We start from the raw sequence: 25,829 nt of genomic DNA on the forward strand, positions 1-25,829 counted from the left end.
CACAAAAGTGTTCGATTCACAGGGAGAAGCAGATGATTTGCAATTTTCCCAAGCGCCCCGGCCCGCGCGCGAGGAATTGTGGGAGAGACTGTCCCTCGCCTGGCCGCTCTGCCTTGAGATTGCATTGCCTTTTCGCTTGCCTCTTAATCCTCTGTTTTTCGATTCCATTACCTATTTTTATCTATTCCAGTGTATTTTTTATTGCTTCTAAGTGTTTATATATTCTTCTGCGCGCGACATTTCCTGTATATTTGATGTGAAGGTGTACTTGGCTATGGTATTATTCGTTTAGGAATCAAGCGAAACTTTGTATCGGATCATTATACGTCTACGTTCACTCCCATTCGATGATTATCGTGTTTTCGACTATGTACACGGGGTGGTTTTCAGCGGTAGGTTTTTAATCTGATTGCCCGCCGGAGCGCGAGCCAGAACACACTACGGCCGCGGGCCGTCGCGCTCTTCTCCTTCTTCTCTGTATCAATATACAATCAAAGACGCGGGCGGAGCCGTCAATCGTGCTGGTGTCGGGAACCAGTAAGTCTGACCCTTGAAATGCAGGCGTGACGCAAAACCCAGAGGCGTCTCGTTCGCCCACTTACGTTCTTCCCAGGCGGCGGAGGTTGCCATTTAGAGGGGATTATCTTCTGAACGGATCCAAGTTACTCGAGCAAGCTCGCATTCTGCTCGCAAAGCCCAGCAACTAAGCAATGGTAACGGACGGTGGTTCGAGAGGCGTGCAACCCTTGCCCGCTTGGCCCTCCCAACCACTTCTCCGCTTCCGTAAATTTTGAAAGTTGCAGTTTGGTCCAGTGGCTTAGAGCTCAGTTTTTGAAAGGACCCGAAAATAAAAAAAACGGACCAGTACAAGCTGAACTATGGAAGACGCTCTAAGAGAGCCTGTCGTAATGAAAATGAACTGCACTAATGTGGCAAGTCGGGTGAATCGGTTCATAATTTTTCATCCCTTTTTAAAGGCTCCGGAAAAACAAGAAACCAGAAAAAGCTGAGTGACGCAAGGCGCCTCGTATTGTTCAGGTTGTCCCGGTTTTTTATTTCCTTTCGGCGCACCTCAAAACGCACAGTGTTCGGTTTCTAAACGCTGTTTTTATTTTCGCACAGAAATAAAACAAAAATCCGTAATAATTTTACACACCAGTGCAATGCAATAGAGACTTCTATTTCAAGCAAGCTGCTTTCCGTCATGTTTCCATGTCATCCTCCAGGCCGCGAATCTTTGTACACACTGATTAAGCTATTTACATGTAGATTGACATGCACTAGAAATCTGGCACTTTATTTTAGAAGAAACATGTTAGTGCACATAAATTCCCCCAGCGTCTTTCCTTCGAATCGCCTGGAAGGAAAATAGAAATATCCCCGGCATGATTCGTGCAGAAGGCTAGATTCAATGGTCGCCCATTATTTCTACAAACTCCCTGGCAGATTCACTACCATATAGCTTGGTGTCCTTTCTCCAAGAAGCGAGGTTTTGATAGAATTTCGTTGCTCGGCCGCTATTTTTTGAAGTGGCGCGAGAAAAAAAAGAGAGAGGGGGGGGGGGGGGGGGGAACAACGGTTTTCGCAAGCTGATTTTTTTTTTCGCCATTGCGATATTTTCTTGTCTTTAGGTATGCTTTTGTGGTGTAAACAATTTTAAGCACTTCCCACAAATATTTCATCATCTACGACAGTTTTAAAGTACTACGCACTGCCTCGGGTGCGTTGACCTCACGCACTAGAGCGTCACAGGAGCGAGTATTTCCGCAAAATAAATACGAGGACCTATTCCTTCCTTTGAATCGACCACTTTTGTGGCATCACGACAAACACACTTTCACCATGAAATCATAAGCAATAATGATTGATGATGAAATTTATTGGGCCCCAACAGTACAGCCACATTATTTAGGTTGCAAATAAACAGGGCGTCGTTCATGCGATGTGTTTACTTCCACGTTCGAATGTGTTGAGAATGAGTAGCCGAAAAGCGCAGTCTGCAGGCTGCTTCCTGGAGTGGCCTGATATTTCCCCAACTCGGGAAAGGGAGGGGGGGGGGGGGGGGGGGGGAGAGAAAGGGGTGGATGTTGTGGGAAGGTGATAATATTTATTCTCACTCGGGAGAGTCGCCGGTCGTTAAAACGTCGACTCGCTGAAAACGGGAAAGCCGGCGGGGCCCCATCTATAGTAACCATGAGTAAATAAAATGTGGTATACAGCTATGTCACTGAGAAGTTGCGATAGTGCAAGCGATGGGGCGTTGTGGAGGCAAGTGAAGCAAAGACCTATCTTACGATTGTGCCGTCTTTATTAGAAGCAAGAATTTCGGTTTGCTTCTTCAACCCCTCCTGACGCCGATCTTTCCAATTTTGAATAAATCCAAGACAGCGTTGATCGCGCAAGCCCGTGCCAAAATTTAAAGGTCTTTATCAAGTTATAAAACAGTCATCAAGCAGAGGTAAGGACGAATAAATACGTAAAAGAGTCCAAGATGGGGTGAACAACCTATGAGAGGAGATGTGTTTCAAACAGTAATGAATAGATTAGGGAAAGCCACTTGATTTATAAGTTTAGGAAATAAATGTATTATCGACGACCTGAACCCTTTAGTGCGCAAGCCAATCCTTGTGCAGACACGGGAATGGTTCCAGCAGCCGCGCGATGCCAGAGAGCGGCTGCTGCAACGACCCCAGCATACCAAGACCCCTCTATCCCCACCGACCGAGCGGCCTCGGACCTGCAGCTCATGGGAAAAAGCGTTCGGTCGCGCTGGCTTCCTCAATCTCGCGGATTGAGCGTGCCCGCGTCAACGAGGGAAGACACCTGGACGTCTCAAGGCCGTTGTGGCGCTCGCAGCTAGCCGCTCATTTCGCGGCTTTTTAGGATTATCCCTACGGAAAAAGCCGACACAAAAGAAGCCTCTGCCGTCACGTGATTTTTAGGAGAGGGTGAAAAGAGGAGAGCGCGAGGGGCATTTTCCTACCTTGCGGAAAATGGTTTCGTTGGTCGGTCTTTAAAGGGAAGCTACGGAGCTTCTTGGAAAAAATGAGTTAGAAGTGAATTCTAGTGTATTTTTACCCCGTGAACCCGAATACCCAAACCATTTGCTGCGTAAGTATTCTTAAACGCGAGAAAAACGCGAAAGACAGTCGCTGTCCGTGACGTCACCGACGGCTCTTTTGGCTGCCCAAGGCTAGGGAGGCGGGGCTTCAGTCCTATTTTGAAATTGCTCGTATGGCTCTCCGGCGCGTCGCATTGAAATACAATTTTGATATCTGTTAATCTAAAGGCCAAATGAACGCAATTCAAGCGTTTTTTCTCAAATGTAGAAGTGCCCCATCTTCCCTTTAATAGGTTCATTAGCATATCATAGATTTCTTAATGAAGAGTGACACATCATCTTATGCAGGTATGTAAGTTTGCCCTAGAGAGGTGAAACTTTGCACAGTACACCTACATCTGAAGCTAAATCTCCCCTGCAAATTTCATTCCGATCAGTTGAGTAGTTAAAGGGACACTGACACCCCCCAAATTTTTTTTTTAATTTTTTGCCAGGCGCTTTATTATGGTGTCGGAGGACTACCCAATTAATATTTTGCAACAGGGTAGCGTATTTTTTTAATAAAGCCAAAAGACGCAACTGCTCGAAACCGAAACCGAAACCCGACGGAGGTCGGAGAAGTGGAGAGAAGAGAGTGAGTGGCGGAAGTGACGTGGCTACACGACCGTGTAATTTTTTGTTTTGTTTTTGTTTTTGTTTTTTTTCCTCTTTTTCGGTAGCAGACGACATGCGGCGTATGGGAACTGTTCGCCGTGGGATTCTTTCGCAGTTGTGTATGTTCCGCTCGTTGTTCTGTACTCAAAGATGAGTTGTTTTGTACATTGAGGAGTTGAAGATGAGTAGTCAGTGCCCGTGGTGAATTTCGATCGGCTCCGAAAAGAATACACCCAAGATGTTGCGTGAAGAGCTGGCTCACATGTCCCGCGTCCGAAACAGAAGTGGCATTCCGCGACAGAGTTTCCGAAAGATCAACGGGATCGGGACCAATGGCTGGCTGCAATTCCTGTAGCCCATTTGCGGGCACCTCGGAAAGCGGATGCTACCTGATTAATATGCTCCTTGCATTTTGTGGAAAGTGATTACATTGAGTTCGCAGGTGTCAAAAAGGAAATCCCACACCATTTAATTCAGCGACGTGCCGTCCACAACATTTGTTTCTTATACTTTTTTTGTTTGTTTCTTCAGTAATAATTGTAAAAAAAAGTAAGAAATGTAGACATCAGAAAATATTTGAGAAAAAAAAAAAAGGTTTCACGGGGGATCGAACCCGGTCCTACCACGTGTGAAGGGGGCGTCTTTGCCACTGAGCTACTGGGGCATATCGAAACAGGGGTATCTCTTTCCTTAGTAATAATTCAGCCGATAAACTGTAAGTTGGATAGTTTGCTACCGATTTTCCTCTAGCAAAAGCACTCCCGGGTCGAAGTCGGGATGCACCACGCATTGGCGACATTCTCACCTAGTAAAGAAATCGTACGCGTGCATATTCAACTCGAAGTAGACACGTCGCGCTTGACGTTTGCGCGAGCGATGTCTTCAGCCACAAGAAGGGAGCGACGGCTCGGCGACGTCTTCGTGCAAATCGGCTTGGTGGTCGGGCGTGTCGTACGGGATGAATACCAATTCTTTTGACCAGTCCCAAATTTCTCTTTTAAAGGCAGACAAAATTCGCCGGTACCGCGAACGACAGTTCTGAAATACAGGTCCCACGCCCGTCGTCCGCTGCCATCGCCGTCCCTGCGAGTCCCTTGATACGCGAAACGACGCACGCAAAGAATGCTTCCGGTTGTCTGTGGAACTTTTTTTTTCAATCAACGTATTTGCAGCTTTTTCGAAGCCACAAAAAATGGGTTTCATATTTTTTTCTATTCTTAATATTGAGTGTGTGCTTTCAGTGACCCACGACTTTGATTAAATTTGGTGGTCGCATCGATACCTTAGAAAACGGCCCGTGACCGCGGAAAAGAGAGTGAGCGAGGTTCGAACCGGCCAGTTCTTGATCGGCGGTTTTCGGGCGGAAAGAAACCGAATTTCGAGCCGCAAATTCTGTTCTGGCTAGTTGAGCTCTCATATGTCACATACAACTAAAAACCTCGGCGAGCGTAAATACCCTGTCAGTGTCCCTTTAAGAAGTTCGACCTCCAGCCAGTGTCCCCCCTTAAGTGACGGTCACTTCCATTCCCAAGGCTGACATGCTTTTCATAAAATACTAGGTGTCAGCTAGCTATAAAACATACTCGTTTTTAAAAATATTGGCTGCATGTTCGGCAGTTCCGCTAAACGCTTTTAAACGTGCTAGCTTTATAGGGTGCGCGGTGCTCTTAGTTCAGGTGGTGCCTAGGGCAGGTGTTTTTTTTGTATGAAAACTGATTGGGTCAGACCATTGTCTCCTTGTGATGCTGCGCACGCTTCCCTTTGTCACCACCGGGATAGAAAGTCTGCGCTGAATTTTCTGGGTCACCGAGAGAGGCCAAGCGCGTTTTCCTGCCCTTTCCACTCCTCCTCGTTTTGCACACTTTTTTTATACCACCTGTTCCTGCTCCTTTCTTGCTTGTCCTTTCCGCCCCCTTCTGTTCCGCACACTTTCTCACGCCACCTCCTTTTGCTCCTCCCTCTCCTACGTGCTGGCTCCGTAGCTCAGTCAGCAGTGCACCTGAGCTTCCACGCCGGTGACCGGGGGTGCAATCCCTGGCACCAGTTGCCTTTTTTTTTTTCAAGGTCTTTTAGCGTTTACGGTCTGACCGACCTACCCAATTCATACTTATGAGGTTACTGAGGTTGGTTGGCCCGATAAACCTACCACTTTAAAAGATGGGTTCCGGCCAGGTTTGGGTCGGGCTTGCGTTAAATATAACGGTCGGGCCGCGTTGGGGCCAGAACTTAACCAGGCCGGATTAGGTCGGGCCTTAAAATTCCGGTCCGATCTGATCTCTAGAGCAAGTACCCTTGCTTTGGGGACCTCTGGGTGTACGGGGAGGGGGGCAGGCCTTTTGGGCCCCGGCCCCCACGAGAAATTGAAAAATTTCCGCTTCTTGTCGAGCCAGTCTGTTCTGCTTGTCGTGTAGCTATTCTGTATTTCTTTAAGGAGGCCTGGTAGGAACGATTGAGGAGGCCGAAAACTTTTCTGCTTATAAAAATAGCCTTTTTATTCTTTGTTAGGTGCCATTAATTATGCTGCTCACTACTCAGTTTGCAATGTTTTAAGGGTAAAATGGAAGCTATATGCATGGAGAAGGTTCACATTTTTTTTATATCATATGTGTCATCACTTTCGCCCTACACATTTTTGCTTAAAGAATGTAAACTTGTTCAATTTTTTTTTTTTTTTACGACGCAAGCTTTTAGGAAATGGACTGCGGTGCAAAGTTTTGTGTGTATTTAACCAGGTATTTAATTATTGAGGACACAGCACAAACGTGCTCATCTGCTTCAGTTATTGCACAGTATCTGGGCTTTTTGATTAGTAATTACGTAACTTGTCTTTTCCTTTTAAGCTTCATGATAGCACCATTCTTAAGTATGAGTAGAGTTTTGTGTTTTCGGAGTTTATTTTTTCTGTAATTCGGACAGCGTTTTTCAGAGTTCATTTTTTTGCCGAAAAATTCGGAGTTGATCTGATTTTTTTTGTCGGATTCTTAATTCTTCGGAATTCAGAGTTTAATTTCACTCTTTTCCCAACTTTTAAAAATTTTGCGCTGAATTCGTAGGAACTCCAGTATCAAATTATATCTCTTCAGCTGGATTTGGCATTAGCACCATTGGTAATACTGACTGTCCTACAACACAGCTTCCAAACAAATATGTGCTTCCAGGAATGCCGATACTTTGAAATCTATAAACTCATAAACATAGTCGCTGAGAAACTCTGTTGTTTTTTTTCGGTACCACTTCATTATTTTACGAATTCGGCAAAGTGGCGAAAGGAGTAATATAGAAGTTTCAGCTGCCCTTCCCCTCCACTTTCATAAAATCTAAGGATTCGCAGCTTTCGCCCTTATAAGAACACAAGCCTCTTTCCCTTAAGGAGCAAAATTAGTATGGTTTAAATTGGAAACTGGAACAGTGACTTTTGTTGTGACTTACAAGTCGAATACCTTGTTGTCCTGACCGAACCCTGATGGGATGAGCTGTATTCCCCCTTTTGTCAATGATCTGAGATTTGAAATAAAACATGAAACTGATGAACTTCTGCTCTGGAACAAACTTATTTGAGGGATACCTTTTCTTTTTCTTTTTTTCTTTCAATAGGCCATATGCCAAATGTAGAGCGCCATCTACTAGCGCGCTGAGAGCTACGTCTGCCACCTTGGTAGCGGCGAGAAAACAAAACCAGTGACTCAACCGGCAAAGACTCCATGCAAACAAATGACCGCGCTTCGTGCGAGAGGTGCGATGCCAACGCGTCGCTGCGTTCCGCTGCGGATGCAACGATAAACCTTCGATTCGTGTGTGACGTGAACGCAAACGTGAACAGGGTTCGCAATATTCTTTTTATTTTTATTTGTTACTTCAGACGCAGCTTTTGACAAAAACAATCGGTCACAACGTGAAGAAACGTGCGGCCGTTATCGTGCGCCGTGAAGCCAGTTACAACTATTGAACTGGGCCCTAATCTTTTCACAAAGTTGAACTGAATTTGTTTCTTAACTTTTTTCTTCTTCATTTATGCGCGTTGTAGTGTCAGCCTCCGTTTTTCTTGATGCGCAACCCGCTTTATGTATGCAGACAACACCAGGGCTGTTAAGCAAGGAAAAAAAAGATATATGTTGTTGCTGCACCAGAAAACTTTAAATGCATTCCTAAGCGAGGCAAAAAGATGACAGTTTTAATAATCTGCGCCTCCAACCGTAATTGAAGATCCGTATGGTTAACAGTGAACAACAAAAGCTGAAAGCACCAGAAAGCCCTTATTTTAATGTTGTATATTAAAAAAAATTATATATTTACTTTCGAAAGCCAGCAAACCATTTCATTGCTTTGCAACGACTTCTATACACTTGATTTGGAATCTGTAAACAAGGTATGTAAAACGCCTCTAAGACTAAACAAGAGAGTTTGTTGATAAAATATTCTTCAATATTTAAAACACTGTTATGTAGAATAAAAAACACAGCAGACACGGACGACGTGTCTGTTTGCTCAACACTCGCAGAGATGGGATTTCGCTGTCTTTTCTTGTCGAACGCCACGTCCGATTACATAGAATGTGGCGTTCAACTTAAGTTCATTGTAGTGGCTAAAACTTCTATGTTGGCAACGGCGAAAACTTATGTTGCGGACGTTGAGTGCAGCAACACGGGCGGTGCCAACTTCATTTCACACACTCCTTTTCTTTTATTTTTTTCTTTTTTTATGTCGCAGGCAAGGTAAAAATTTTGCTTGGTGCGAAGAAGCTTGGGGGGGTAGTTTTGAGAAAGTCAAAGCAGTTATTGTGCCAGGGTTGAACAAATCTTCATTAATAGCGCAACATCTGGCAACTGTGCTTGAGGTCAATGCTATCTGACACCAATTTAAGCTCTTTGGAATGCCTAAAAAATATTGCCCAGGGCACAGTTTCCTTTCGAAGATCACAGAGCTTTCCACGAATTAACTTTTGCCGGTAACAACTAAAAAAAGAAAAAAGAAAACTACCCTTGAGTTGCATGCATTGGCGTGGAGCAGTCTACCGCTAAACAGTAAAACTTCATGCGTATTCACATCAAAAAAAGAATTAAAAGCGTCCTCAGAGATGAAAGGCATGATGGCCTAGTCCTTTGTCCAGGTTGGGTGATCGGACCTCAGAAAACAACAAAGTTTCCGAATCACACTTAGTGGCAGAGCGTCCAGTCCTGGAAATGCTGAGACACCGAAACTCAAGACACTGGATGCTACCGAGATAGCCACATGCACAGTGCTGCCAGACCACCAAGCAGTTTCGCATATCGTCTATTGCGCTTTTCAAATTTGGAGTTCATCAATTATATATTTGAATTGACGAAAACTTTACTAGCAAGTGTTTTTTGGATTTCTTCGGATTTATCCGAAATATACTGAAGCCTAACTACAAGGTACCCAGCACAGACAAATGCTATGAGCAAAAATAATAGCAGAAATTTAGCATGTCTCCTAATTTTGGGCTCTTTTTCTCTCCATCTCAGGTGTCAAATTCATTCTTGATGAACCTGTTTAAGGGGGAAGCCAATATGGAGCAGATGTTTCCCTACCCTGACGGTAAGTCCGAATGATCAGTGGAAACTTGAGACGTAATTAACCCACTCGCACATAAAGTCATAATAATGTCTTTCCTTTCACTACCAAGCTGTGTATCAGCCTCTGTCCCGACTCTACCTTCTGGTTTGGTCACAGGTTCAGCTCTGGTGTCTCATGCTACAAGTCAGCGTTGACACTTTAATTCCCTAGATGCAGATTTGTAATTTTAGAGCGCAGCTCTTAGGCGCCCGTTTCCGGCTTGAGCGGCGTCGCCGTCGGCGTAACCGCGCAGTGCATTATGGGACGCGTGACGTCACTGATGACGTCATCAGTGACATCATCAGTGACGTCATCGGCATCGGCATCGTCACTGATGACGTCATCAGTGACGTCACTGATGATGATGCCGATGACGTCACTGATTATGTCATCAATGACGTCATCGGCATAGTCATCGTCACTGATGACGTCATCGGCATCCGCATCATCATCGTCACTGATGACGTCATCGTCATCGTCACGTGACCTCATAGGGGTCACGTGACCCCCGTGAGGTCACGTGACCCCAGAGACATCACATGACCCTCGTAGGGCTAAGGCGACGCCGCTCGGAGGAAGGAGTAGCAGACAGAATGAGGAGGAGAGGAGGAGGGGTATACTTTCCCCTCAGTACCCTTCCCTCCTCCTCCTCAAGAGCTGCACTCTAATTCAGCATTACAGGGAGTTGTAAACAGCTTTCATTTTTTAATTTAATTAATGCAATAATGTAATTTCATTGATAGAACTAAATAATTTAATTATTATTTAAACTCTAGAGGGGCAGAAGCACTGTCAGGCGCCTTGCCTTTATCTCTGCCTTCTGTAAAAAAAAAAATAAAAAAAAATTGGAAAACAAATAAATAAAAAAGAATTTACGCCTGACACAGTACAGAAAGCGAGGAACATTCACTTTAAAATAAACACCAGGAAGATGTTAGACCCCAAGTAGAGACTGGCAGGACAGCCAGTCTCTACTTGGGGTCACTTTAGCCACCATGGCGTTATCTGTTCCGCTTAATAACCAAACGGGCATCGTCCGAGAGGGGATGTTAGAATTTCATATTGGAGTGTCTTTGTTTATGTGGCCCTTAAAGAAAATACTAAAAATGCACTCAGTAAAGTGAAGAGGTCATAGAACTGAAATGTCAGGTACAACCTTTAACTGTGGATTTCATGCCTAAACCCCAGTCTGCTGACTTGCTGTCAGCACCATTTTTTTCAGAGGCAAGCGTAGGCTTACGACATAATTTGTTAGTTTGTTTCTATTTAAATTACTGCAACCTTATTTAGAACACCACAAGCAAAACAAAACTTAAAAAAGTTGCACCTCTTACAAAAAAGGGCGGTACATGCAATTTCTTGTGCTCCATTTTTTCCCTCACACTGCATCATTATTTAAAGCCCTAAATGTAAGAAAAATTCAACAAATATATGTGTTCATACTTTTAACAACATATCCTAGGGCTCTTCAGCGTAACAATGTTCATTTGATTCAATTAGCTAACCCAAAACATTGTATAATCCTGCATGACCTAAAACATAACCAAAAATTAGCTCTGGACAATTCATCCATCGCATACTCACTACATCGATCAGACGCTTAATTTCAATTTGTCCACTGTGCTACATAGTTTGTCCAGAAAGTGTTTAAATTTAGAAACACTGTCCCATAAAAGATTATTAAATTAGATTTTTTTCTCTGGTACTTCTGAATACTGCTGTTGTTTTTGTTGCATGCTTTTGTGTGTTACATGATATCATATATCTTTGTGTTTTTTAATGTCTGATGTTTTTTGGTATTTTTATGCGTAAATAATTCATAACATCTAACATTTGTATAAAAATTTGTTTGTATTTATGCAACCTTTATTTTTTTTGTTCTCTTCCTGCACTGGGTAGTTTTTTGTTTTTTTTTCTTGCTGTCACAAACTGCTCAGGGGCTGGGCCCTTCGTCAAGTTGCAACTCGGCAGCTTTTTGTCCGAGTCCCCTGTTGTCATGGGGGATGATGTGACAACATATAAAAATTTGATTTGATTTTCCATATTTAGCTTATTTTCTGAGGTTTATACTTAAAAGCAGCTTTTGAAATTTTTTCCTTGTCGGCCTGTTTCTGTATCGACACCATTTTTTTGCTCATCTGTTATGCCGACTTCTTCGGGTCTTTTTTTCGGCTCTCGGTGTTTATTTACGGGTGTCTGTGGAGTAACACTGCTAGCAGCTGCGGTTGAAACATCTGTCAAACATGTGGGGGACATTTGGTGGACATTTGAAGGGTCTCGTCAACATTGACCTGTAGGGAGCTTCGAAGTTCAGTAATTAGACTCTAGAACCAGTGGTGAGCATTGACATGCCCTTTCACCCCCTCCCCTGGGCAATTTGAGCAGACAACACATTGATAGGGTTCCTTCTAATTTGTGAAGGCACTGACTACTGCAAACTGACGTGGAACTAATATCGATCATCTTTACCGAAGCTTCACCGTCGAAAGGCTAAAAGAGATAAACAGAAATAAATTGAATGAATTGCCTGTCAGGTTTCAAAACCCACAATCTTCCCAAAATGTTTTTTTGTTCAAGATCCTGACGTAGGAAAGGTTAAAGAAAATGGACGTTACAGTGCAAAGTCTAATGCTTTCGTTACATTCAGCCTTAGGGACATTCTCTCGCCATCCCTAGGCATGTCCGTCCGTCGAGCGTGCGAGCGCCTATTTTGGGTACCCGCAGAAAAAACGTCTATATTTTTACAGGCTGGTTTACACATTTAGTACATTTGAGTGTGGCCGAATGCATTGCAATGCTGGTGACTGCTTACGGCGAGAACACAGACACACACTGGCCCCGTCCCTTAGCTAGCTCCGGAACAGTTCCGGTTTGCGTATAAATGGACTGAACGTTTTGCAGTATTTGTGAGATGAAATCTATGGCACTATCTATGACATTTGGTAGCTTATAACGTTGGCAAAACTATTTCGAGCCTGCGGTAAAGAAAGTTTGCATAGAAACTTGGGAAATATTTGCGACTCCAGCAAAACGGACGCCGCCAAGCGGGAAAACCGGGAACCAGTCGGTCCAGGTCGCTCTGCACCCTGCCGCATCTCTGGTGGCTTTCGCGGACACGTGCTGTCGCCGCGGGGGCGAGCAATGTAATTTGACGAAGGTCCGAAAATTTCTAAAGTTTGCCTGAGTGTTCATTAGTCTGGTGAAGCCTCAGTAGATTGTTTCTTTCCATCACGTGTTTGAAAGCCCGTTTACTCCACAACACATGGTCGCATGCTTTCAATTTTTTGGATGGGGAGGAATCACGGAAAAACGTTTTGATTTCTTGTCTGTATCGAATCACATTCAAAATGACGACTACTTGGTAACTGATAAGTGGTTTCTTTATAAGGATGTAGAACAGTGGACTGAGGTCGACAGACCAGGTGCTTCGCTGGAGGGAACACCAATGTTGCAGTCAAGAGAATGGGAAAGTTCGATAGCTGCTTTTCTGGAGTTTGGTTGTGCTCGATTAGCTTCAAGTTTGAGCCACTAACGCCGGCCGGTGCGTTGGCTATTCATCTTGACTGCTTTTCGCCGAAAGAGACCACCCTGAAGGAGTTGGGCTGATTTCGCAATTACTTGATTCAGAAAACCTGCTCGCTGCATATGATTAATGAGGGAGATTATCTGCTTTTAGAAGGTGGGGGACGCGTCTCGCAAAATTCCTAATGCCGTCTGTCACGGCATTAGGATCTATCGCGCCTCCAATAGTTATATTATAACCACTGTCGAAGCCAGCAGCAATATACGTCTACATTGCTCAGGTTAACCGGCCACAAAAAATACTAATTTTATCCGTTCAGGATCCGAAGTCAAGTTCATTGCAGGGAGGTCTGAGTGAATCTCCGATGAAGAATCTCCTCAGTTTGCCCCATTCGTCTCCGTTCTACCGGCTACAACCATTTGGCTAAGTTTAAGTAGTATCTCTCTGTCTGTCATATATACTTTTATTCAGCAGTTTACCTAATAGTTAATCATCTAAGTTCATATTTCAACCAAAAGAATATACTAATATCGCTTTAGTGGGACCCCCCCCCCATAGTACGCAATATAATACATAATCCGCATATTCGTTAAATGACTTCTCGATTGCTACTAAAACCTGAATTTAAATACGAGTATCATCTGCTTAGTGAAGCGCCAGCGGGTTAACATGCTCCTTGGCTCAAGAAGCGCTTGCTTAATTTTCGTAATTTTCCTGCAGCCTGTGTTCTTGACCGAGCACGCGACTGGAGCTGTTTCTTGAAACGCAGACACGAACAAAAGCTTAATTTCGCGGACAGATAAGTCGCATGGTCGAGGCATGCGAGTTAGCTAAAAATTACTCTCGGTGGAACAATTTTGTAGCCATCGCCGCTTTCCTTAGATGATCAAAACTAATTAGAGTCTATTACCGTTTCTCCGGAGCCCATAGTTTCGGTTTTGAACGAAGTCTCCGAAACGAAAGTTTGACATGAAAAGAACAAAAAACACCGGCAAAACAAAACTATGCTCGGCAAGTTTATGCGCACCGACGAGACTTAACCGTCTCAGTTCAAATACCCATAAAATTGGGCATTAAACAAAAGAAAATCTGTTAAATTGAATGCGCCACCCATTTAGGCGGCCCGGCCGAGCCGACGCGACCTGGACCCAGCCGCCATGTTTGTTTGGTGGTGGCGCCCCCTATAGGTCGCCGGAGTTGCGAATAAGGAGACGGGAAGCGCTCCACCCACTGATGGCGTCGGTGTGTTCACTCGTAAGCAGTCATGAGCGGTTCCACTGTGGTTTGTCACACTCGGACGCAAACGTACGGCCTCCATCAAACGTCCTCCAGCCGTTGCAAGCGCTGAAGTTTTGCGAGCCCCCTGAAGAGGTACAGAGATCACTGTCAAAGAAACAAAGATTGTAGCAGTGCCATTGTTTGTATTCTTACTGCCAAGTCTGCCTTTGTTCTTTCGAAGGTGATGTGCCCGAGGCAATTCCAATGTTTGTTTTTTATTTTTATTTATGTACCCTAAAGGCTCTCACAGGCATTGCATAGGGAGAAACAGCAGCACAGTAAATTTGGAAAACAAAATCCAAGCAGCAGCACACACAAAAAAGAAAAAGATGCAGTGCATGCAAAATGCAAAAAAACATTTAAATGCATTCTGGAAATTTCAGCAGTAATTGAAATATTTACATAAAAAAGGTACCATAAGAATGGATGCACAAAACAGAAAACGAAAATTTATATTCAACTTAACCTACTCAAGCAGCGTCATGTTTACGGTGGCAACAACACGGATGGAGGCAATTTCCCCTTGGAAGGCTATTCCAATCCGAAATGGCAAGGAAAAGAGGCGAATTTTTGAACATGTTAGTTTGTGCATATATGGGGTTAATTTTAAAAAGGTGATGTAAATGGGGCAATACATGGCGAGCCGCGTTCGACCTTTGTCCGACGGGATGGGACGCTTACCCGTCCAAATGTACCCGCCGTTTCCTGTGAGCTGCAAAGCCGAAAGATGTATTTCACTTAGAATTACTCAATGTTGAAACGTGGCGTCTTACGAGAGCTCTATGTTTCCTGTCGCATGTAGATGATTGCAATCGGGGGAAGGAAATGTAAGACACAGCTAGATGAAGTCAAAGTTCCTGTTTTAGTGACCACTGTTTCTATCGCGAATGAATGCCAACCAGCCAAACCTTCCATTCTCTTAGCTGTTAGTCTCAATAGAGTTTATTTTTTGTAATGTTTTTAAAACATAATGATATCAGAACTATCTACAGTAAATATACCGTAGAATATAGCGCATCCGCCCTTTCCACATTAAGCGCCCACTCCCAAATTTGTAAGATCTGAGAAAATACGCACAGTACATTGATATGTGAAATTGATGACCAAACAAGCGCCCATTCCCCATTTTTTTGCAATTATCTCTAAATTTTGAGTGGGCGCTTGCCCAATATTTTACAATATGTCCATGGATTTTTTTTTTACTTTGTGTTTTTGGGCATATAGTGTTAGTGTTTGATTTGTGTGCATGTTTTGTTTTTTCTGTGTTGTGATGCAGTGCCGGGAAGGCGTGTTTGCTTTTGGTGGGCACCAATGCATAAACATGAATGTGTAACCAACACTTGAGTTACCTTCTAAGTGTAAAGAGGTTAAAAGTGAGGGAGGCCAGGATTATGTTCCGAACGTTTGGAGGTTGTCTATTTCTCCTGAGTGAGTGTAGGTACAGAGTCTCTTGTCTGCCTTGTATGTGGTGCAGTGCTGACGGAGGACCAGACTGAGACCCTCCGCATGGTGCTTGAACCAGTCACCAAGTTCCTCACGGTGAGCAAGAATGCTTCACATGTGGCTGCATCTCAACAGACATCTGTTGGGCGTCAGCCATTAGGTTGGCAATAAAGCTTTGGTTTGGTCTAGTTGCTTCGTATCATTTAAAAGGTTAAAAGCGCAAACTGAAACACAGACGGCAAGGACAGGCGGCTGTCCTTGTCCTACGTGTTTCTTGTTTCGTTCGTGTTAGGTTTGTTTTACAACTTCAGTACTATAAGCGAGATGTGACTACCTCGCTTATCTCTTTTGTACCCAAGGATTGCTAGTTGCCTTTACATTTGCACTTGCATATTTAAATTTTCATAATAGAGCTCCACATCACTTGTTCATGCTAAAAGCTTTATCATTGCTGTTAAACCTCCATTTTTCTTGGCTCTTAAAAATAGTTTTTTTGGGCACTAACATATATGCAAATGAAACATTTTTCCACGTAAAATAATGTCCGTGGCCTCCTTATAAATTAAAAAAATTCCAGGGTTGCAAAAATGTCTGCTATGTTTGGTTTAGCTGAAAAGGAAACTGCAGAAGTAAAGGATTTTTATCTTATAGAGAATGTTTTAACAACATGTTTCTTGTCCTGAGGGAAGGAACAAGAAAATACATTCACTAAAGCGTACCAACACAATAGGAAACAAGGCTACGCAGTACTTGAGGCATTTTAAAATAAAACTTCCTAATTCTTCTTAACAATAGAATAAACAGTAGCAGGTGTTACGTTGAGTTAAAACAACCCTGGGTGAAGGTTTAGTGCCTGGAAAGAGCATTGAAAACAAGAATGGTAAATATCTTCATTCAGGTCCAAACAGATCTTCATGTCGAATAATGAGAGAAGGGGGTGAACATATTGGTTTAACATTTTCAGTTTTTTTTAAATGCGAATAGAAGCATTGTTAGCATCTTTTCGAGTTTTGTGGTTGTCCACTGCTTCGGCTCACATTTTAGAAGCCAACCAGGACGTTGTGTTGTGACACCCAATGCGTGAAACTCTGTCGAGGCTTCCCAATGACCGACTGGGCGGTTTTGCACTTGTGTGGCGGCGCAGGAAGTGAACGACGCAGACAAGAACGACCTGAACGAGAGGATCTCGGACGAGTCTATGGCTGGCCTGAAGGAGCTGGGAGGCTTTGGGATGCAGGTGAGTTGGCATGCACTGGGCGACAACGAGTTACAGGGGGAAGGCGTACATATTTTAAGATTGCCTTCTCAACACATACAACATTCACCCTCTTGCACTTTTGTACATCCCTTTAAAAGATGCTGAAATTACTCTCCGAGCTGCTCGAGTCCTGCCTCATTTATTCCTGCCTCCTTTAGTTCCTGCCTCTTTTATTTTCTCGAATTAACAACTTTAAGCTTCGTCCGGGTTGTAAGGGGTTCCGTTTTTGTCCCGTACTGTTCCAATAAAGAACTATTGGTTGGTGCCACTTTCTGGATTTGTGTGTGTGGCACCTGTTTTCCAAAGCAACAAACACATGCGCTCTGAACTGAAGACCGCGTACTTGGCAGTGAATTTGTAAGCATTGGGACTGCGTCCAGGTGGCAAAGTTTGGTTCGCCGTCGTGTGGCGAGACCGCGGCCGAGGCGTTGCCACGAGGCCTCTGGCACGCAGGTACCGCCCGAGCTGGGTGGCATCGGAGCCACCAACACCCAGGCAGCGCGGCTGAGCGAGACCATTGGCAACTACGACCTGAGCCTAGGCATCACGCTGGGGGCACATCAGGTGAGGGGACCCATTCTTTCTAGCTGGCGTGACGCTAGAACGACATATATTGGCGAAATGTTGTCTGCATTCGGGTACACAATTTCATTCTTCGCTTTACTCCGCAGTCTATCTTTTCTTTTCGTCCTTATTTTTCTCTTGCTGGTGCGATTCAGAGATCATTCGGTGTTGATCTTGCTTCTAATATAAGCCAGTGGGGTAAATTCGTAAAGAAAATTCTCGGCGGCCTTAGAGAGGCAGCCAACATTTCTCGAGAGGCGACGTGACGTCAGTTGCCACCGAGCCACTTGTAGTAGGTTGGTTTTCAGAACTTTTATAACTTACCAGTGTGAGTGTGCTTATGTGAACATGGAAGCTCGGCAACCTTGTTTCCGTTAACTGCTTCTTCTTTCCCGCGTGTCGTTTCAGTCCATAGGCTTCAAAGGGATTATCCTATTTGGGACGGACGAGCAGAAGAAGAAGTACCTCCCTGTCTTGGCGGCGGGCGAGAAACTTGCGGCCTACTGCCTGACGGAGCCTGGGAGCGGCTCCGACGCCATGGTGCGTCAATGCTCGTCGACTCTGCACGCTCATAACAGGATGAAGCATCTAATCCCTAGCACTGTCGTGGGCCCCCGCATTTTAGTCACCCACCAGAAGAATCGGTTGCGGAGGCAGAACCATTATTACCGACTTGCACTCTGGCAAAGAGTGCCACCGAGGAGTCCCAAAAGGACCCGCAAATTGAGATGAGCGCAGTGTTGCGACGTTGGGTGCGGTTGCAGTTACAGACACATACGTTTTTTTATTGCATCTTTTTTATGATGGAGAGAGTCGGGCAGGAAGAGAGTAGCACGTGGGGTCCTTGAAGTCTCTCGAGTGCTGATGTGACACTCGAGGTAGAGTCTGCCCGCTCTAGGTTTGGTCAGTGCCGTATAGTGGCACAAACAGAAAATCTCTTTTACCTACTGCAAGGGTCTCAAATGCGCGGTTCGCAACTCTCTGGGACGCGACCCGCAAGCGTTCCGTGGCTGCAAGCCCCCCCGTTTCCATAACTCGAGCACTACGTGCACCATAAGAAATACTTTCGTATCGTCAATTCCTTTCCACTCAAAAAGCAGCTCTTTTCATATAATGTGATTCCTGAATTTTGACTAATTTGTACGGTTGTATGACTGCCAAAAAAATCTCCCGAAAAACGCACCCCCCCCCCCCCCCCTCCGCACTCTCCGCACTTACACAAGGAGGTTTTGCCGTCGCAACAAACGCCTGCAATGATAGTGAGGTCCAGCTGTTTCTCGCTAGCATGAGCAGTGCAATATAAATGTAATGAAGTTGTCTTCATGTACATTTGTTGTCAGTATTTCTCTTCAGTGTGATTCGTGCCGAGTGCCTCATTACAAAATTCCTTGTCAAATATAAAAAAAAATAAAAAATTGCCCCCCCCTCCTCCTGCGGTGATCTCCCAAATTTTTACGTTGCTAGGTTGGCAGGTATGGTATTTTCTTATAATACTGCTAGAAATCGTCAGAAAATCACGAACTGCAGTATAAAGAGATATTTGTTTCCGTGACTGGTGAGCTTAGTGAGTAGTGCGACAGGGCAACGGCAGTCTGATTGCTCTCGTTCTATTGAAAACTGCCAGCACATTAATGTCTTAAATCTTGTTATCAGATCGGGTGTGTGCCCAAAGTATATGTATGCAAATCAAAGCTAACGATGTCACTGACAAAACGGTAAGCTTAGAAAAAGCAGAGAACACGAGGTGCCTTCTCTAGAAAATTTCCGGGGTATCGCTGGTAGAGTCAGTTTCTTTTCAACGTGATACACCATTGCTGTTCTTTCTTTTATCCTAAATTACTAATATATTAGCCTTTCGGGGTTTGGCTGTCTGGCCTCCTCACTCCAATGAGTTTGAGACTCTAGTGGCATTACTTCCTCTTTCGCTTTTAGGCAGTGCAGTAGTGCCTGGGTCAATTGTGCAAAGCTGCCACACTGCTCCTTTCCTTGTGCAGTCCATCAAGTCACGTGCTGTGTTGTCACCGGACGGGAAGCACTACATTCTCAACGGGGGCAAGATATGGATCAGTAACGGAGGCATTGCAGACATCTTTACAGTGTTTGCACAGGTGGGTTGAGGCTCTACCTCTGCTGAAGCTCCCAGTCTTTGCATATGTCTACCACTGGCCTGGCACACACCTTCTCATTTATTTGCGTACCTAGCAAACATATAATATGCGTATAAATGGTTTCACATAAAGCTTTTGAAATACACAAAGGGTATTATGTATCTATAAAATAAATGTGATTTCAGGTCCTTATTTTAGTCTTAAAGGGACACTGACAGGGTACTTTTGCATGTCAATGTTTTTGCTTGAACATGGCGTATGAGAGCCCAACTGCCCAGAACACAATTTGCAGCTCGAAAATCGTATTCGGTCTGCCTAAAGACTGCCGGTTGAGGATTGGCCGGTTTCAAGCACGCTCACTCTTTTTTTTACAGTCACGTGCCTTTCAAGCTTATGCGTACCAAATGTATTCAAAGTCATGGGTCGTCAAGGCACACAGGCACGCATTCATTATTAAAAATAGAAAAGCATATGAGCCCCATTTTCTTACGGCTTCCAAAAAGCTGCAAATATGCCGATAGAAAAAAATAGTTGCACAGATCGGAGGATGTAGATGTTCATGTAATTCTCAACATGGCGACGTACTGGGGGCTGGACGACACAATGACAGTGCACGACGGACCAACGTTGCGACGGACGTGAAATCGCTACTTTGGAACTGTGGTTCGTGGTACTGGCCAATCAATCTTCAAGCACAGAATAGCGAGGTGAAGGGATAAAAGTGTGAAACAATCGCACGACAGACGGTTCGAGCAATGTCCTTGTCGTCGTCGTCTGCTTTACACGCCCGAGAAGCGAAAAAATGGAAAAAAACTGGGTAGGGAGCAATAGCCATGTGACTTCCGGTAACTCTCTCTCCTCCGTGCACATGCTTCGGTTTCGATATTGAACAGTTGAGTTTTTTTACTTTATTCAAAATATACATGACTCTGTAGCAAAATATTGATTGGGTAGTGTTCTGACATTATACTGAACTGTCTGGCAAGAAATAAACAAAACATTTTGAAGGGTGGCAGTGTCCCTTTAATGTTAGTTCCCAATAGAAGCTTTCCGAAAGTCAGTCTATCCACCCTGTGCGGAGCCAAACCCGACGCTCTGACGGCGGCACTACGCGGCCTCTCCACACCGGAAAAGGGGAACATCTTCGAAAGCATGCAGCAGAAAGGGCAAAAGCTGTCGGTCCTTTTACGTCTTTTTGAATTCATGAAATCGAGGGCGCTTGATTTAGCCAAGCATGATCTATGACCGCCATTAGAGCGACAATATTGGAGCTCTTGGGACTGCCACAAAGACGACTCTGATTTTTGAAAAGGGTCTATTGTATCAGTATAGAAAGGTCATGCTTGTTCGTTTTCATTTATGAATGATAGTTAACCTTAAAGGGTAATAACGTTATATTGTTGCTGTTACTCGAGTTGTAGTGTATCATTTGTTTACAAATATATAGTTAGATTTTTTCAGATGGAACTGCAGTGAAACTATGGCTACTTACTAGTCATGGTTACTTCCTAAAAGTAGCAAGCTAAGTTCCGACTACTTTTAAAATATCTATTGACGACGACATGGACTGCTTTCTGACCGACGGTTCAGTTTCCAAGGTGGAAAAGATATGGGCACGGATTTGTCTCGACTCGGCAATTTGCTCACTGAGAGTATGAGTCAGTGACAACTTGCAGTAGTGATGTTGAGACGGACCAAATAGAAATTGAACTTGCATTTATCTGCCTTACTACTTAATTAAAAAATGTAGCTTCAACTTACAGTTACGCTTGCTGGAACTTCATTATGGCTAGGTACGGTAGTTGCTGAAATGGTACCCGTCATTGTGGCTCGTCGATGACGCGACAAGGCTTCTCTCGCTGCAGACGCCGGTGAAGACGGAGTCGGGGGAGACGAAGGAACGCATCACGGCGTTCATCGTGGAGCGGGGCTTTGGCGGGGTGACCTCTGGGCCCCCCGAGAAGAAGATGGGCATCAAGGCGTCCAACACGGCCACGGTCAATTTCGACGACACCCCCGTGCCCGTGGAGAACGTGCTCGGCCAAGTGGGCGAGGGCTTCAAGGTATGCCCACTCCGCCCAATCCGACTTCACGAACAACACATCTACTTTCTCCACTGTGCCCCCAGGAACCGATCACGAAAGGAACTCTGCAAACGACAAGGCAGAGATGTCATTTGAACTGAAAACGTGGCCTGCACCATCGGTGCCACCTGGTGGAAAATGGGGTTCGAGGATTTTGAGGATGAAACAATGTGTGGATTAGGAAGTTTGTTAGAACAAACTTGGAGGTGGAAAGGTGAGCCACGCTAGGCACAGAAGAGACTGGGGTAGTCCAGTCTAGGTCACTGCAGCGCAAAGGAGCCAGCAGAATGTAGCTTCTTTAGTAGAAAGAGTGCCTGCACTCGCCTTGGCACGTGCTCGCATATTTTCGTACTCGAACCTTTTGAACGCGCAACTTTCTAAAATGGTCTATTCCGTCACAGATTTATTTCCTGAAAAATGATTGGTTCCTCCTCAGTTGCTCGGCTTCTTCCGTAAATCGTGACGATTTGCCTCTTGGGGATGTCGTGGGAAAGCATGCACGTGGGGTTTCTTCGTGAAAAGGTAGACCGATTTTGGAGTTAACGCAATGGTTTCAAGTGGACCGAATGCTTTGTCTTCCTGAAGTGGCCAGTTACGCTTGTTGGCCTATGCCTTACATGTTTCCGCGGCTCCCTTCGTGTTTACTTCGAAGAAGCACACGAGGGGAGGTGAGAAAGCCAGGCAGACTTTTTACCTATTCTGTGTTCCTGTAAAAGAGAAGAAAACATGTGCACCTTGCATTCTTGCTTGTGAACTTTAGTTATCACTTACATTCTTACAAAATATAATGCAGTTTTTTTTTGTTTTTTTTTGTGGCTGTTAGTGACACGTGAAAAAAAAGAAGAAATCGAAAATTTGCATTCTTTATTAGATTACGTAACTGGAGAGAATTCTTTGCACTCTGTACCCCTGCAATCTCTTTGCAGTCTTGTGTGTTTCTTTGAGCACATACTGTTGTGTCTGGTGTGAGAACTGTCACTGGTAGCCATAGCTTTAATTATAGTCTCCAGTGAATAGTACTATTTGTAAATAAATATGTGAATAGACAGGACTCGGCACTAGCGTGCCAAGTTTCGCTGCCCACTTTGTCCTCTGTAAAATACAAAACTAAGTACACTGGGAATGTTGTTAACTAGCTTTGCCTCGTAATTCAGCCCAATGTGTCTACAAATCGTAACTTACGGGAAAACACTGAACATTGGAGCCGAGAAGATTGATCAGTGCCCATCCGGGATGGTACAGGGACCCGACACTTGCTACGCGGGCTGTTCACGTTGACATTCAAGTGGCACCATATAGTAACAGTAATGCACAGCACAGCCCACGAGTGCCATATGTTGTAACGATGCCGTACTCCAACGGCGACAGGTGGCGATGCACATCCTGAACAACGGGCGCTTCGGCATGTCGGCCATCCTGTGTGGCACGATGCGTTCGTCCATCTCGAAGGCGGTGGAGCACGCCACGACCAGGGCCCAGTTTGGCAGCAAGCTGGCCACCTTCGGGAACATCCAGGAGAAGCTGGCTCGCATGACCATGGCCCTCTACATCGCCGAGGTGGGCCTTCCCAGTCTCCTCTGGCTTTCCTCTTGTTGTGCCCAATAGACTACTTCCATAAAGCCCTGCATGCAACACGGCGTGCGTTGCACTCTGGGAACTTGTTGGCCAGGGAGGAGAGTGGCATGGTTTCGGTTTCGATCGACACGTCGACAAGAGATTATACAGAGAGCGTGTACTATTAACGGCCGTTATCTCATGTTTTCTGGTCCTGAGAGCGTCATTTGTGGCCTCTAAACTAACCTAAATGGCCAGACCTCGAAGCTTTAGCACAAGCCCTAGACATATAGCTTGTCTTAACACATGCTTGTTGTATTTTTGTACATGAGCCTCTCTGTTAGCGTTTCGAGGTATGGTGGACGAGCCAGTGCTAGGAATCTCGACGCTGCGAAGCTCGGGGATCATGCTTGTGTACGAATCAACAAGCTGTAGCAACCGATAAGTATGCATATATCGAGCTCGAGCCTTTACTTTAGTGTTTTGATCAGGAAGTTTATTTGTTTCGTGCATCCATAGACGAAATATAACTTTTTGCAATTACTGTTTTTCTTAATACGCCTGAGTATGCGAGGTAAAACTCGGAGGCGCCATTGTAAAGCTCAATTTTAACACACTTCTTATCTCTTATCTGTACTGACCCGCAGCACTGCACGAAGTGAAGTCCCCACCCGCTTGCATTCCATTAATATTCACGCGTATGCGCATAAAGTTATCCTGCCAACCATAGAGGCATATTCGCACATACAAACCGTTTTAGGAAAGCAAAAGTCGAGCACTTGTGTGAAGAATGTCGCACCGTTCGCCGGAAGTGCGCCGGACGGGCGTGAACTCCTATGTGGTGCGCCAAACGAACGAAATTATTCAAAGCGCATTTGACCGTTGCTAACGGTCATACTATTTGTTATGTGTTTGCTCTCTTCCTGACTGAGTATGCTGAGATAATTTCAGACACACCGTTCAGACACAGATCTTGGGCGTCAGTAAAAGCTCGTCCAAAAAGGCTTAGCGAGAAGTAGGGGACGCTTGTTAAGGGCCTCCGTCGTATCTAGCCGATCTTAGCATTTGCGCAAACTTAATCTTCTATCAGCATAAAATTTGAGTGGGAGATATATGATGACACGAGGAAGACATTAAAGTAACTTTGGTGCAGTAGTGAGGTCGAATTTATTGCGTTTCTTTAGAAGTTCATGCGTTAACGCTGGGCTCAACTTTGACATTCCTGTGAGGATGCGGCTTGCTTTTCGCCCAATGAAGTAACAAGAAGCGGAGGTTTAGCAAACAAAACACGTGTAAGGCTCAAGGGGACCAAATTTCAGTTGTAGTTCAATGGTACTAGACGGGATTATTGAAATTGAACAAAAAGGTGAGGTGACTAAGCCACGTCTTACTACGTTTGCATACGCACGCAGAATATCCGGTGTTTCGGGAACCAAGGAAAGTGCCCCGGTCTTCGTTTTGTATTGCTCGAGAACAATACATTCGTAAAAAGTCAGATAATCGAAAACGCAAGCAGCGCGTTCGGTCGCGGCGTGATAGCACGAGATGAAGCTGCTCAGTTGAAACCGAAACTGAGTGGCCAACTAGTTCCCAAAGTGCACTGCGTGGTATTTCGCCGCAATGGGGCGCGTCGGTTTTGGAAGAAGTCCATTCAACTTTCATTGTTGAAGCTGTCAAATGTTATTCCAGCTTGATTCCAGTCTAATTCGGGTCAAATTCAGCATCGATTTGACATCAGTTCTGGACTGATTCGGGCCTTATTCGGAGGAGGTTGTCCCACTTTCCTTAGCCTGCAACAGGGTAAAGTCTGATCCCATTTGGGCCCAGTTGACACCTTATTCAGGTTTTATATGGGACTCTTAGAAGATAGTGATATAGTACATTATGCAGTTGCGTATGTTGCATAATGATGCAGAACCGTTAACGGAGCACAAAAGGCAATACGCTGGTGGTGAAACGTGAAGTGAATGGATTGTGAGAGAGGCCCCTTAATGTGGCAGCAGCGCCTCTAGAGGGACAAGCTGCCCGACGCTCTCGCGACGACAGTGTCGCTGCCTCGGGGCCCGCAGGCGATGACGTACATGCTGTCTGGCAACATGGACCGTGGTTTCACGGAGTACCACCTGGAGGCTGCGAGCACAAAGGTGACGGCGTCCGAGTGCGCCTGGTACGTGACGGACGAGTCCATCCAGATCCACGGCGGCATGGGCTTCATGCGCGACACCGGGCTGGAGAGGGTCCAGCGCGACCTCCGCATCTTCCGCATCTTCGAGGGTGCCAACGACATCCTTCGGCTCTTTGTGGCGCTGCAAGGTCTGTCGCAAGTGCTGCGCCCTCATTGTTTGCCTGGGTGCACCGCTCTCTACTCACTTGTTTTGATGGTAACGGCGAATCTTACGTTGGCTCCAGGTGAATTTTGTACATAGGCCTTTCTCAGCTATGTATGTAAACAATATTACGATATTAAACAAGTCTGGCCTAGTGTACATTAGTTAAATGTGTTTCTGCAATATCAACAGCATTTGAATTTGTGTGTCTTCGTGTGATAATTTGTAATTTTATGCCAATGTTGCTTGTGGTGACCTGTGACTGTGCGGTGCAGTAATAACTAACTTTTACTAGATATTTCAACGAGTAGTTCGTTTTAGGCAGTGTCTAATATTTAATTGCAAGGAAATTGCAAACTGCAGTGTAGCATTAAAATTGTTTGTTGCAAAAGTCTCGCTTT

General features: G+C 44.8%; 1 protein-coding gene across 1 annotated transcript in view; it reads left to right on the forward strand.

Moving 5' to 3' along the window:
- Positions 1–25,829, forward strand: part of LOC8039025 (very long-chain specific acyl-CoA dehydrogenase, mitochondrial) — a 42,274-nt gene that overhangs the window by 7,656 nt on the left and 8,789 nt on the right. The window contains exons 3-11 of the mRNA XM_029984542.4: positions 9,199–9,271; positions 15,565–15,629; positions 16,678–16,770; positions 17,245–17,355; positions 17,764–17,895; positions 19,350–19,463; positions 21,329–21,526; positions 22,916–23,104; positions 25,171–25,414. Of these exons, the coding sequence (XP_029840402.2) occupies positions 9,199–9,271; positions 15,565–15,629; positions 16,678–16,770; positions 17,245–17,355; positions 17,764–17,895; positions 19,350–19,463; positions 21,329–21,526; positions 22,916–23,104; positions 25,171–25,414 (1,219 nt within the window). The remainder of the gene's footprint in view (positions 1–9,198; positions 9,272–15,564; positions 15,630–16,677; positions 16,771–17,244; positions 17,356–17,763; positions 17,896–19,349; positions 19,464–21,328; positions 21,527–22,915; positions 23,105–25,170; positions 25,415–25,829) is intronic.

The sequence above is a fragment of the Ixodes scapularis genome, unplaced genomic scaffold (genome assembly GCF_016920785.2).
Source record: "Ixodes scapularis isolate PalLabHiFi unplaced genomic scaffold, ASM1692078v2 PGA_scaffold5__190_contigs__length_132052651, whole genome shotgun sequence".
NCBI lineage: Eukaryota > Metazoa > Arthropoda > Arachnida > Ixodida > Ixodidae > Ixodes > Ixodes scapularis.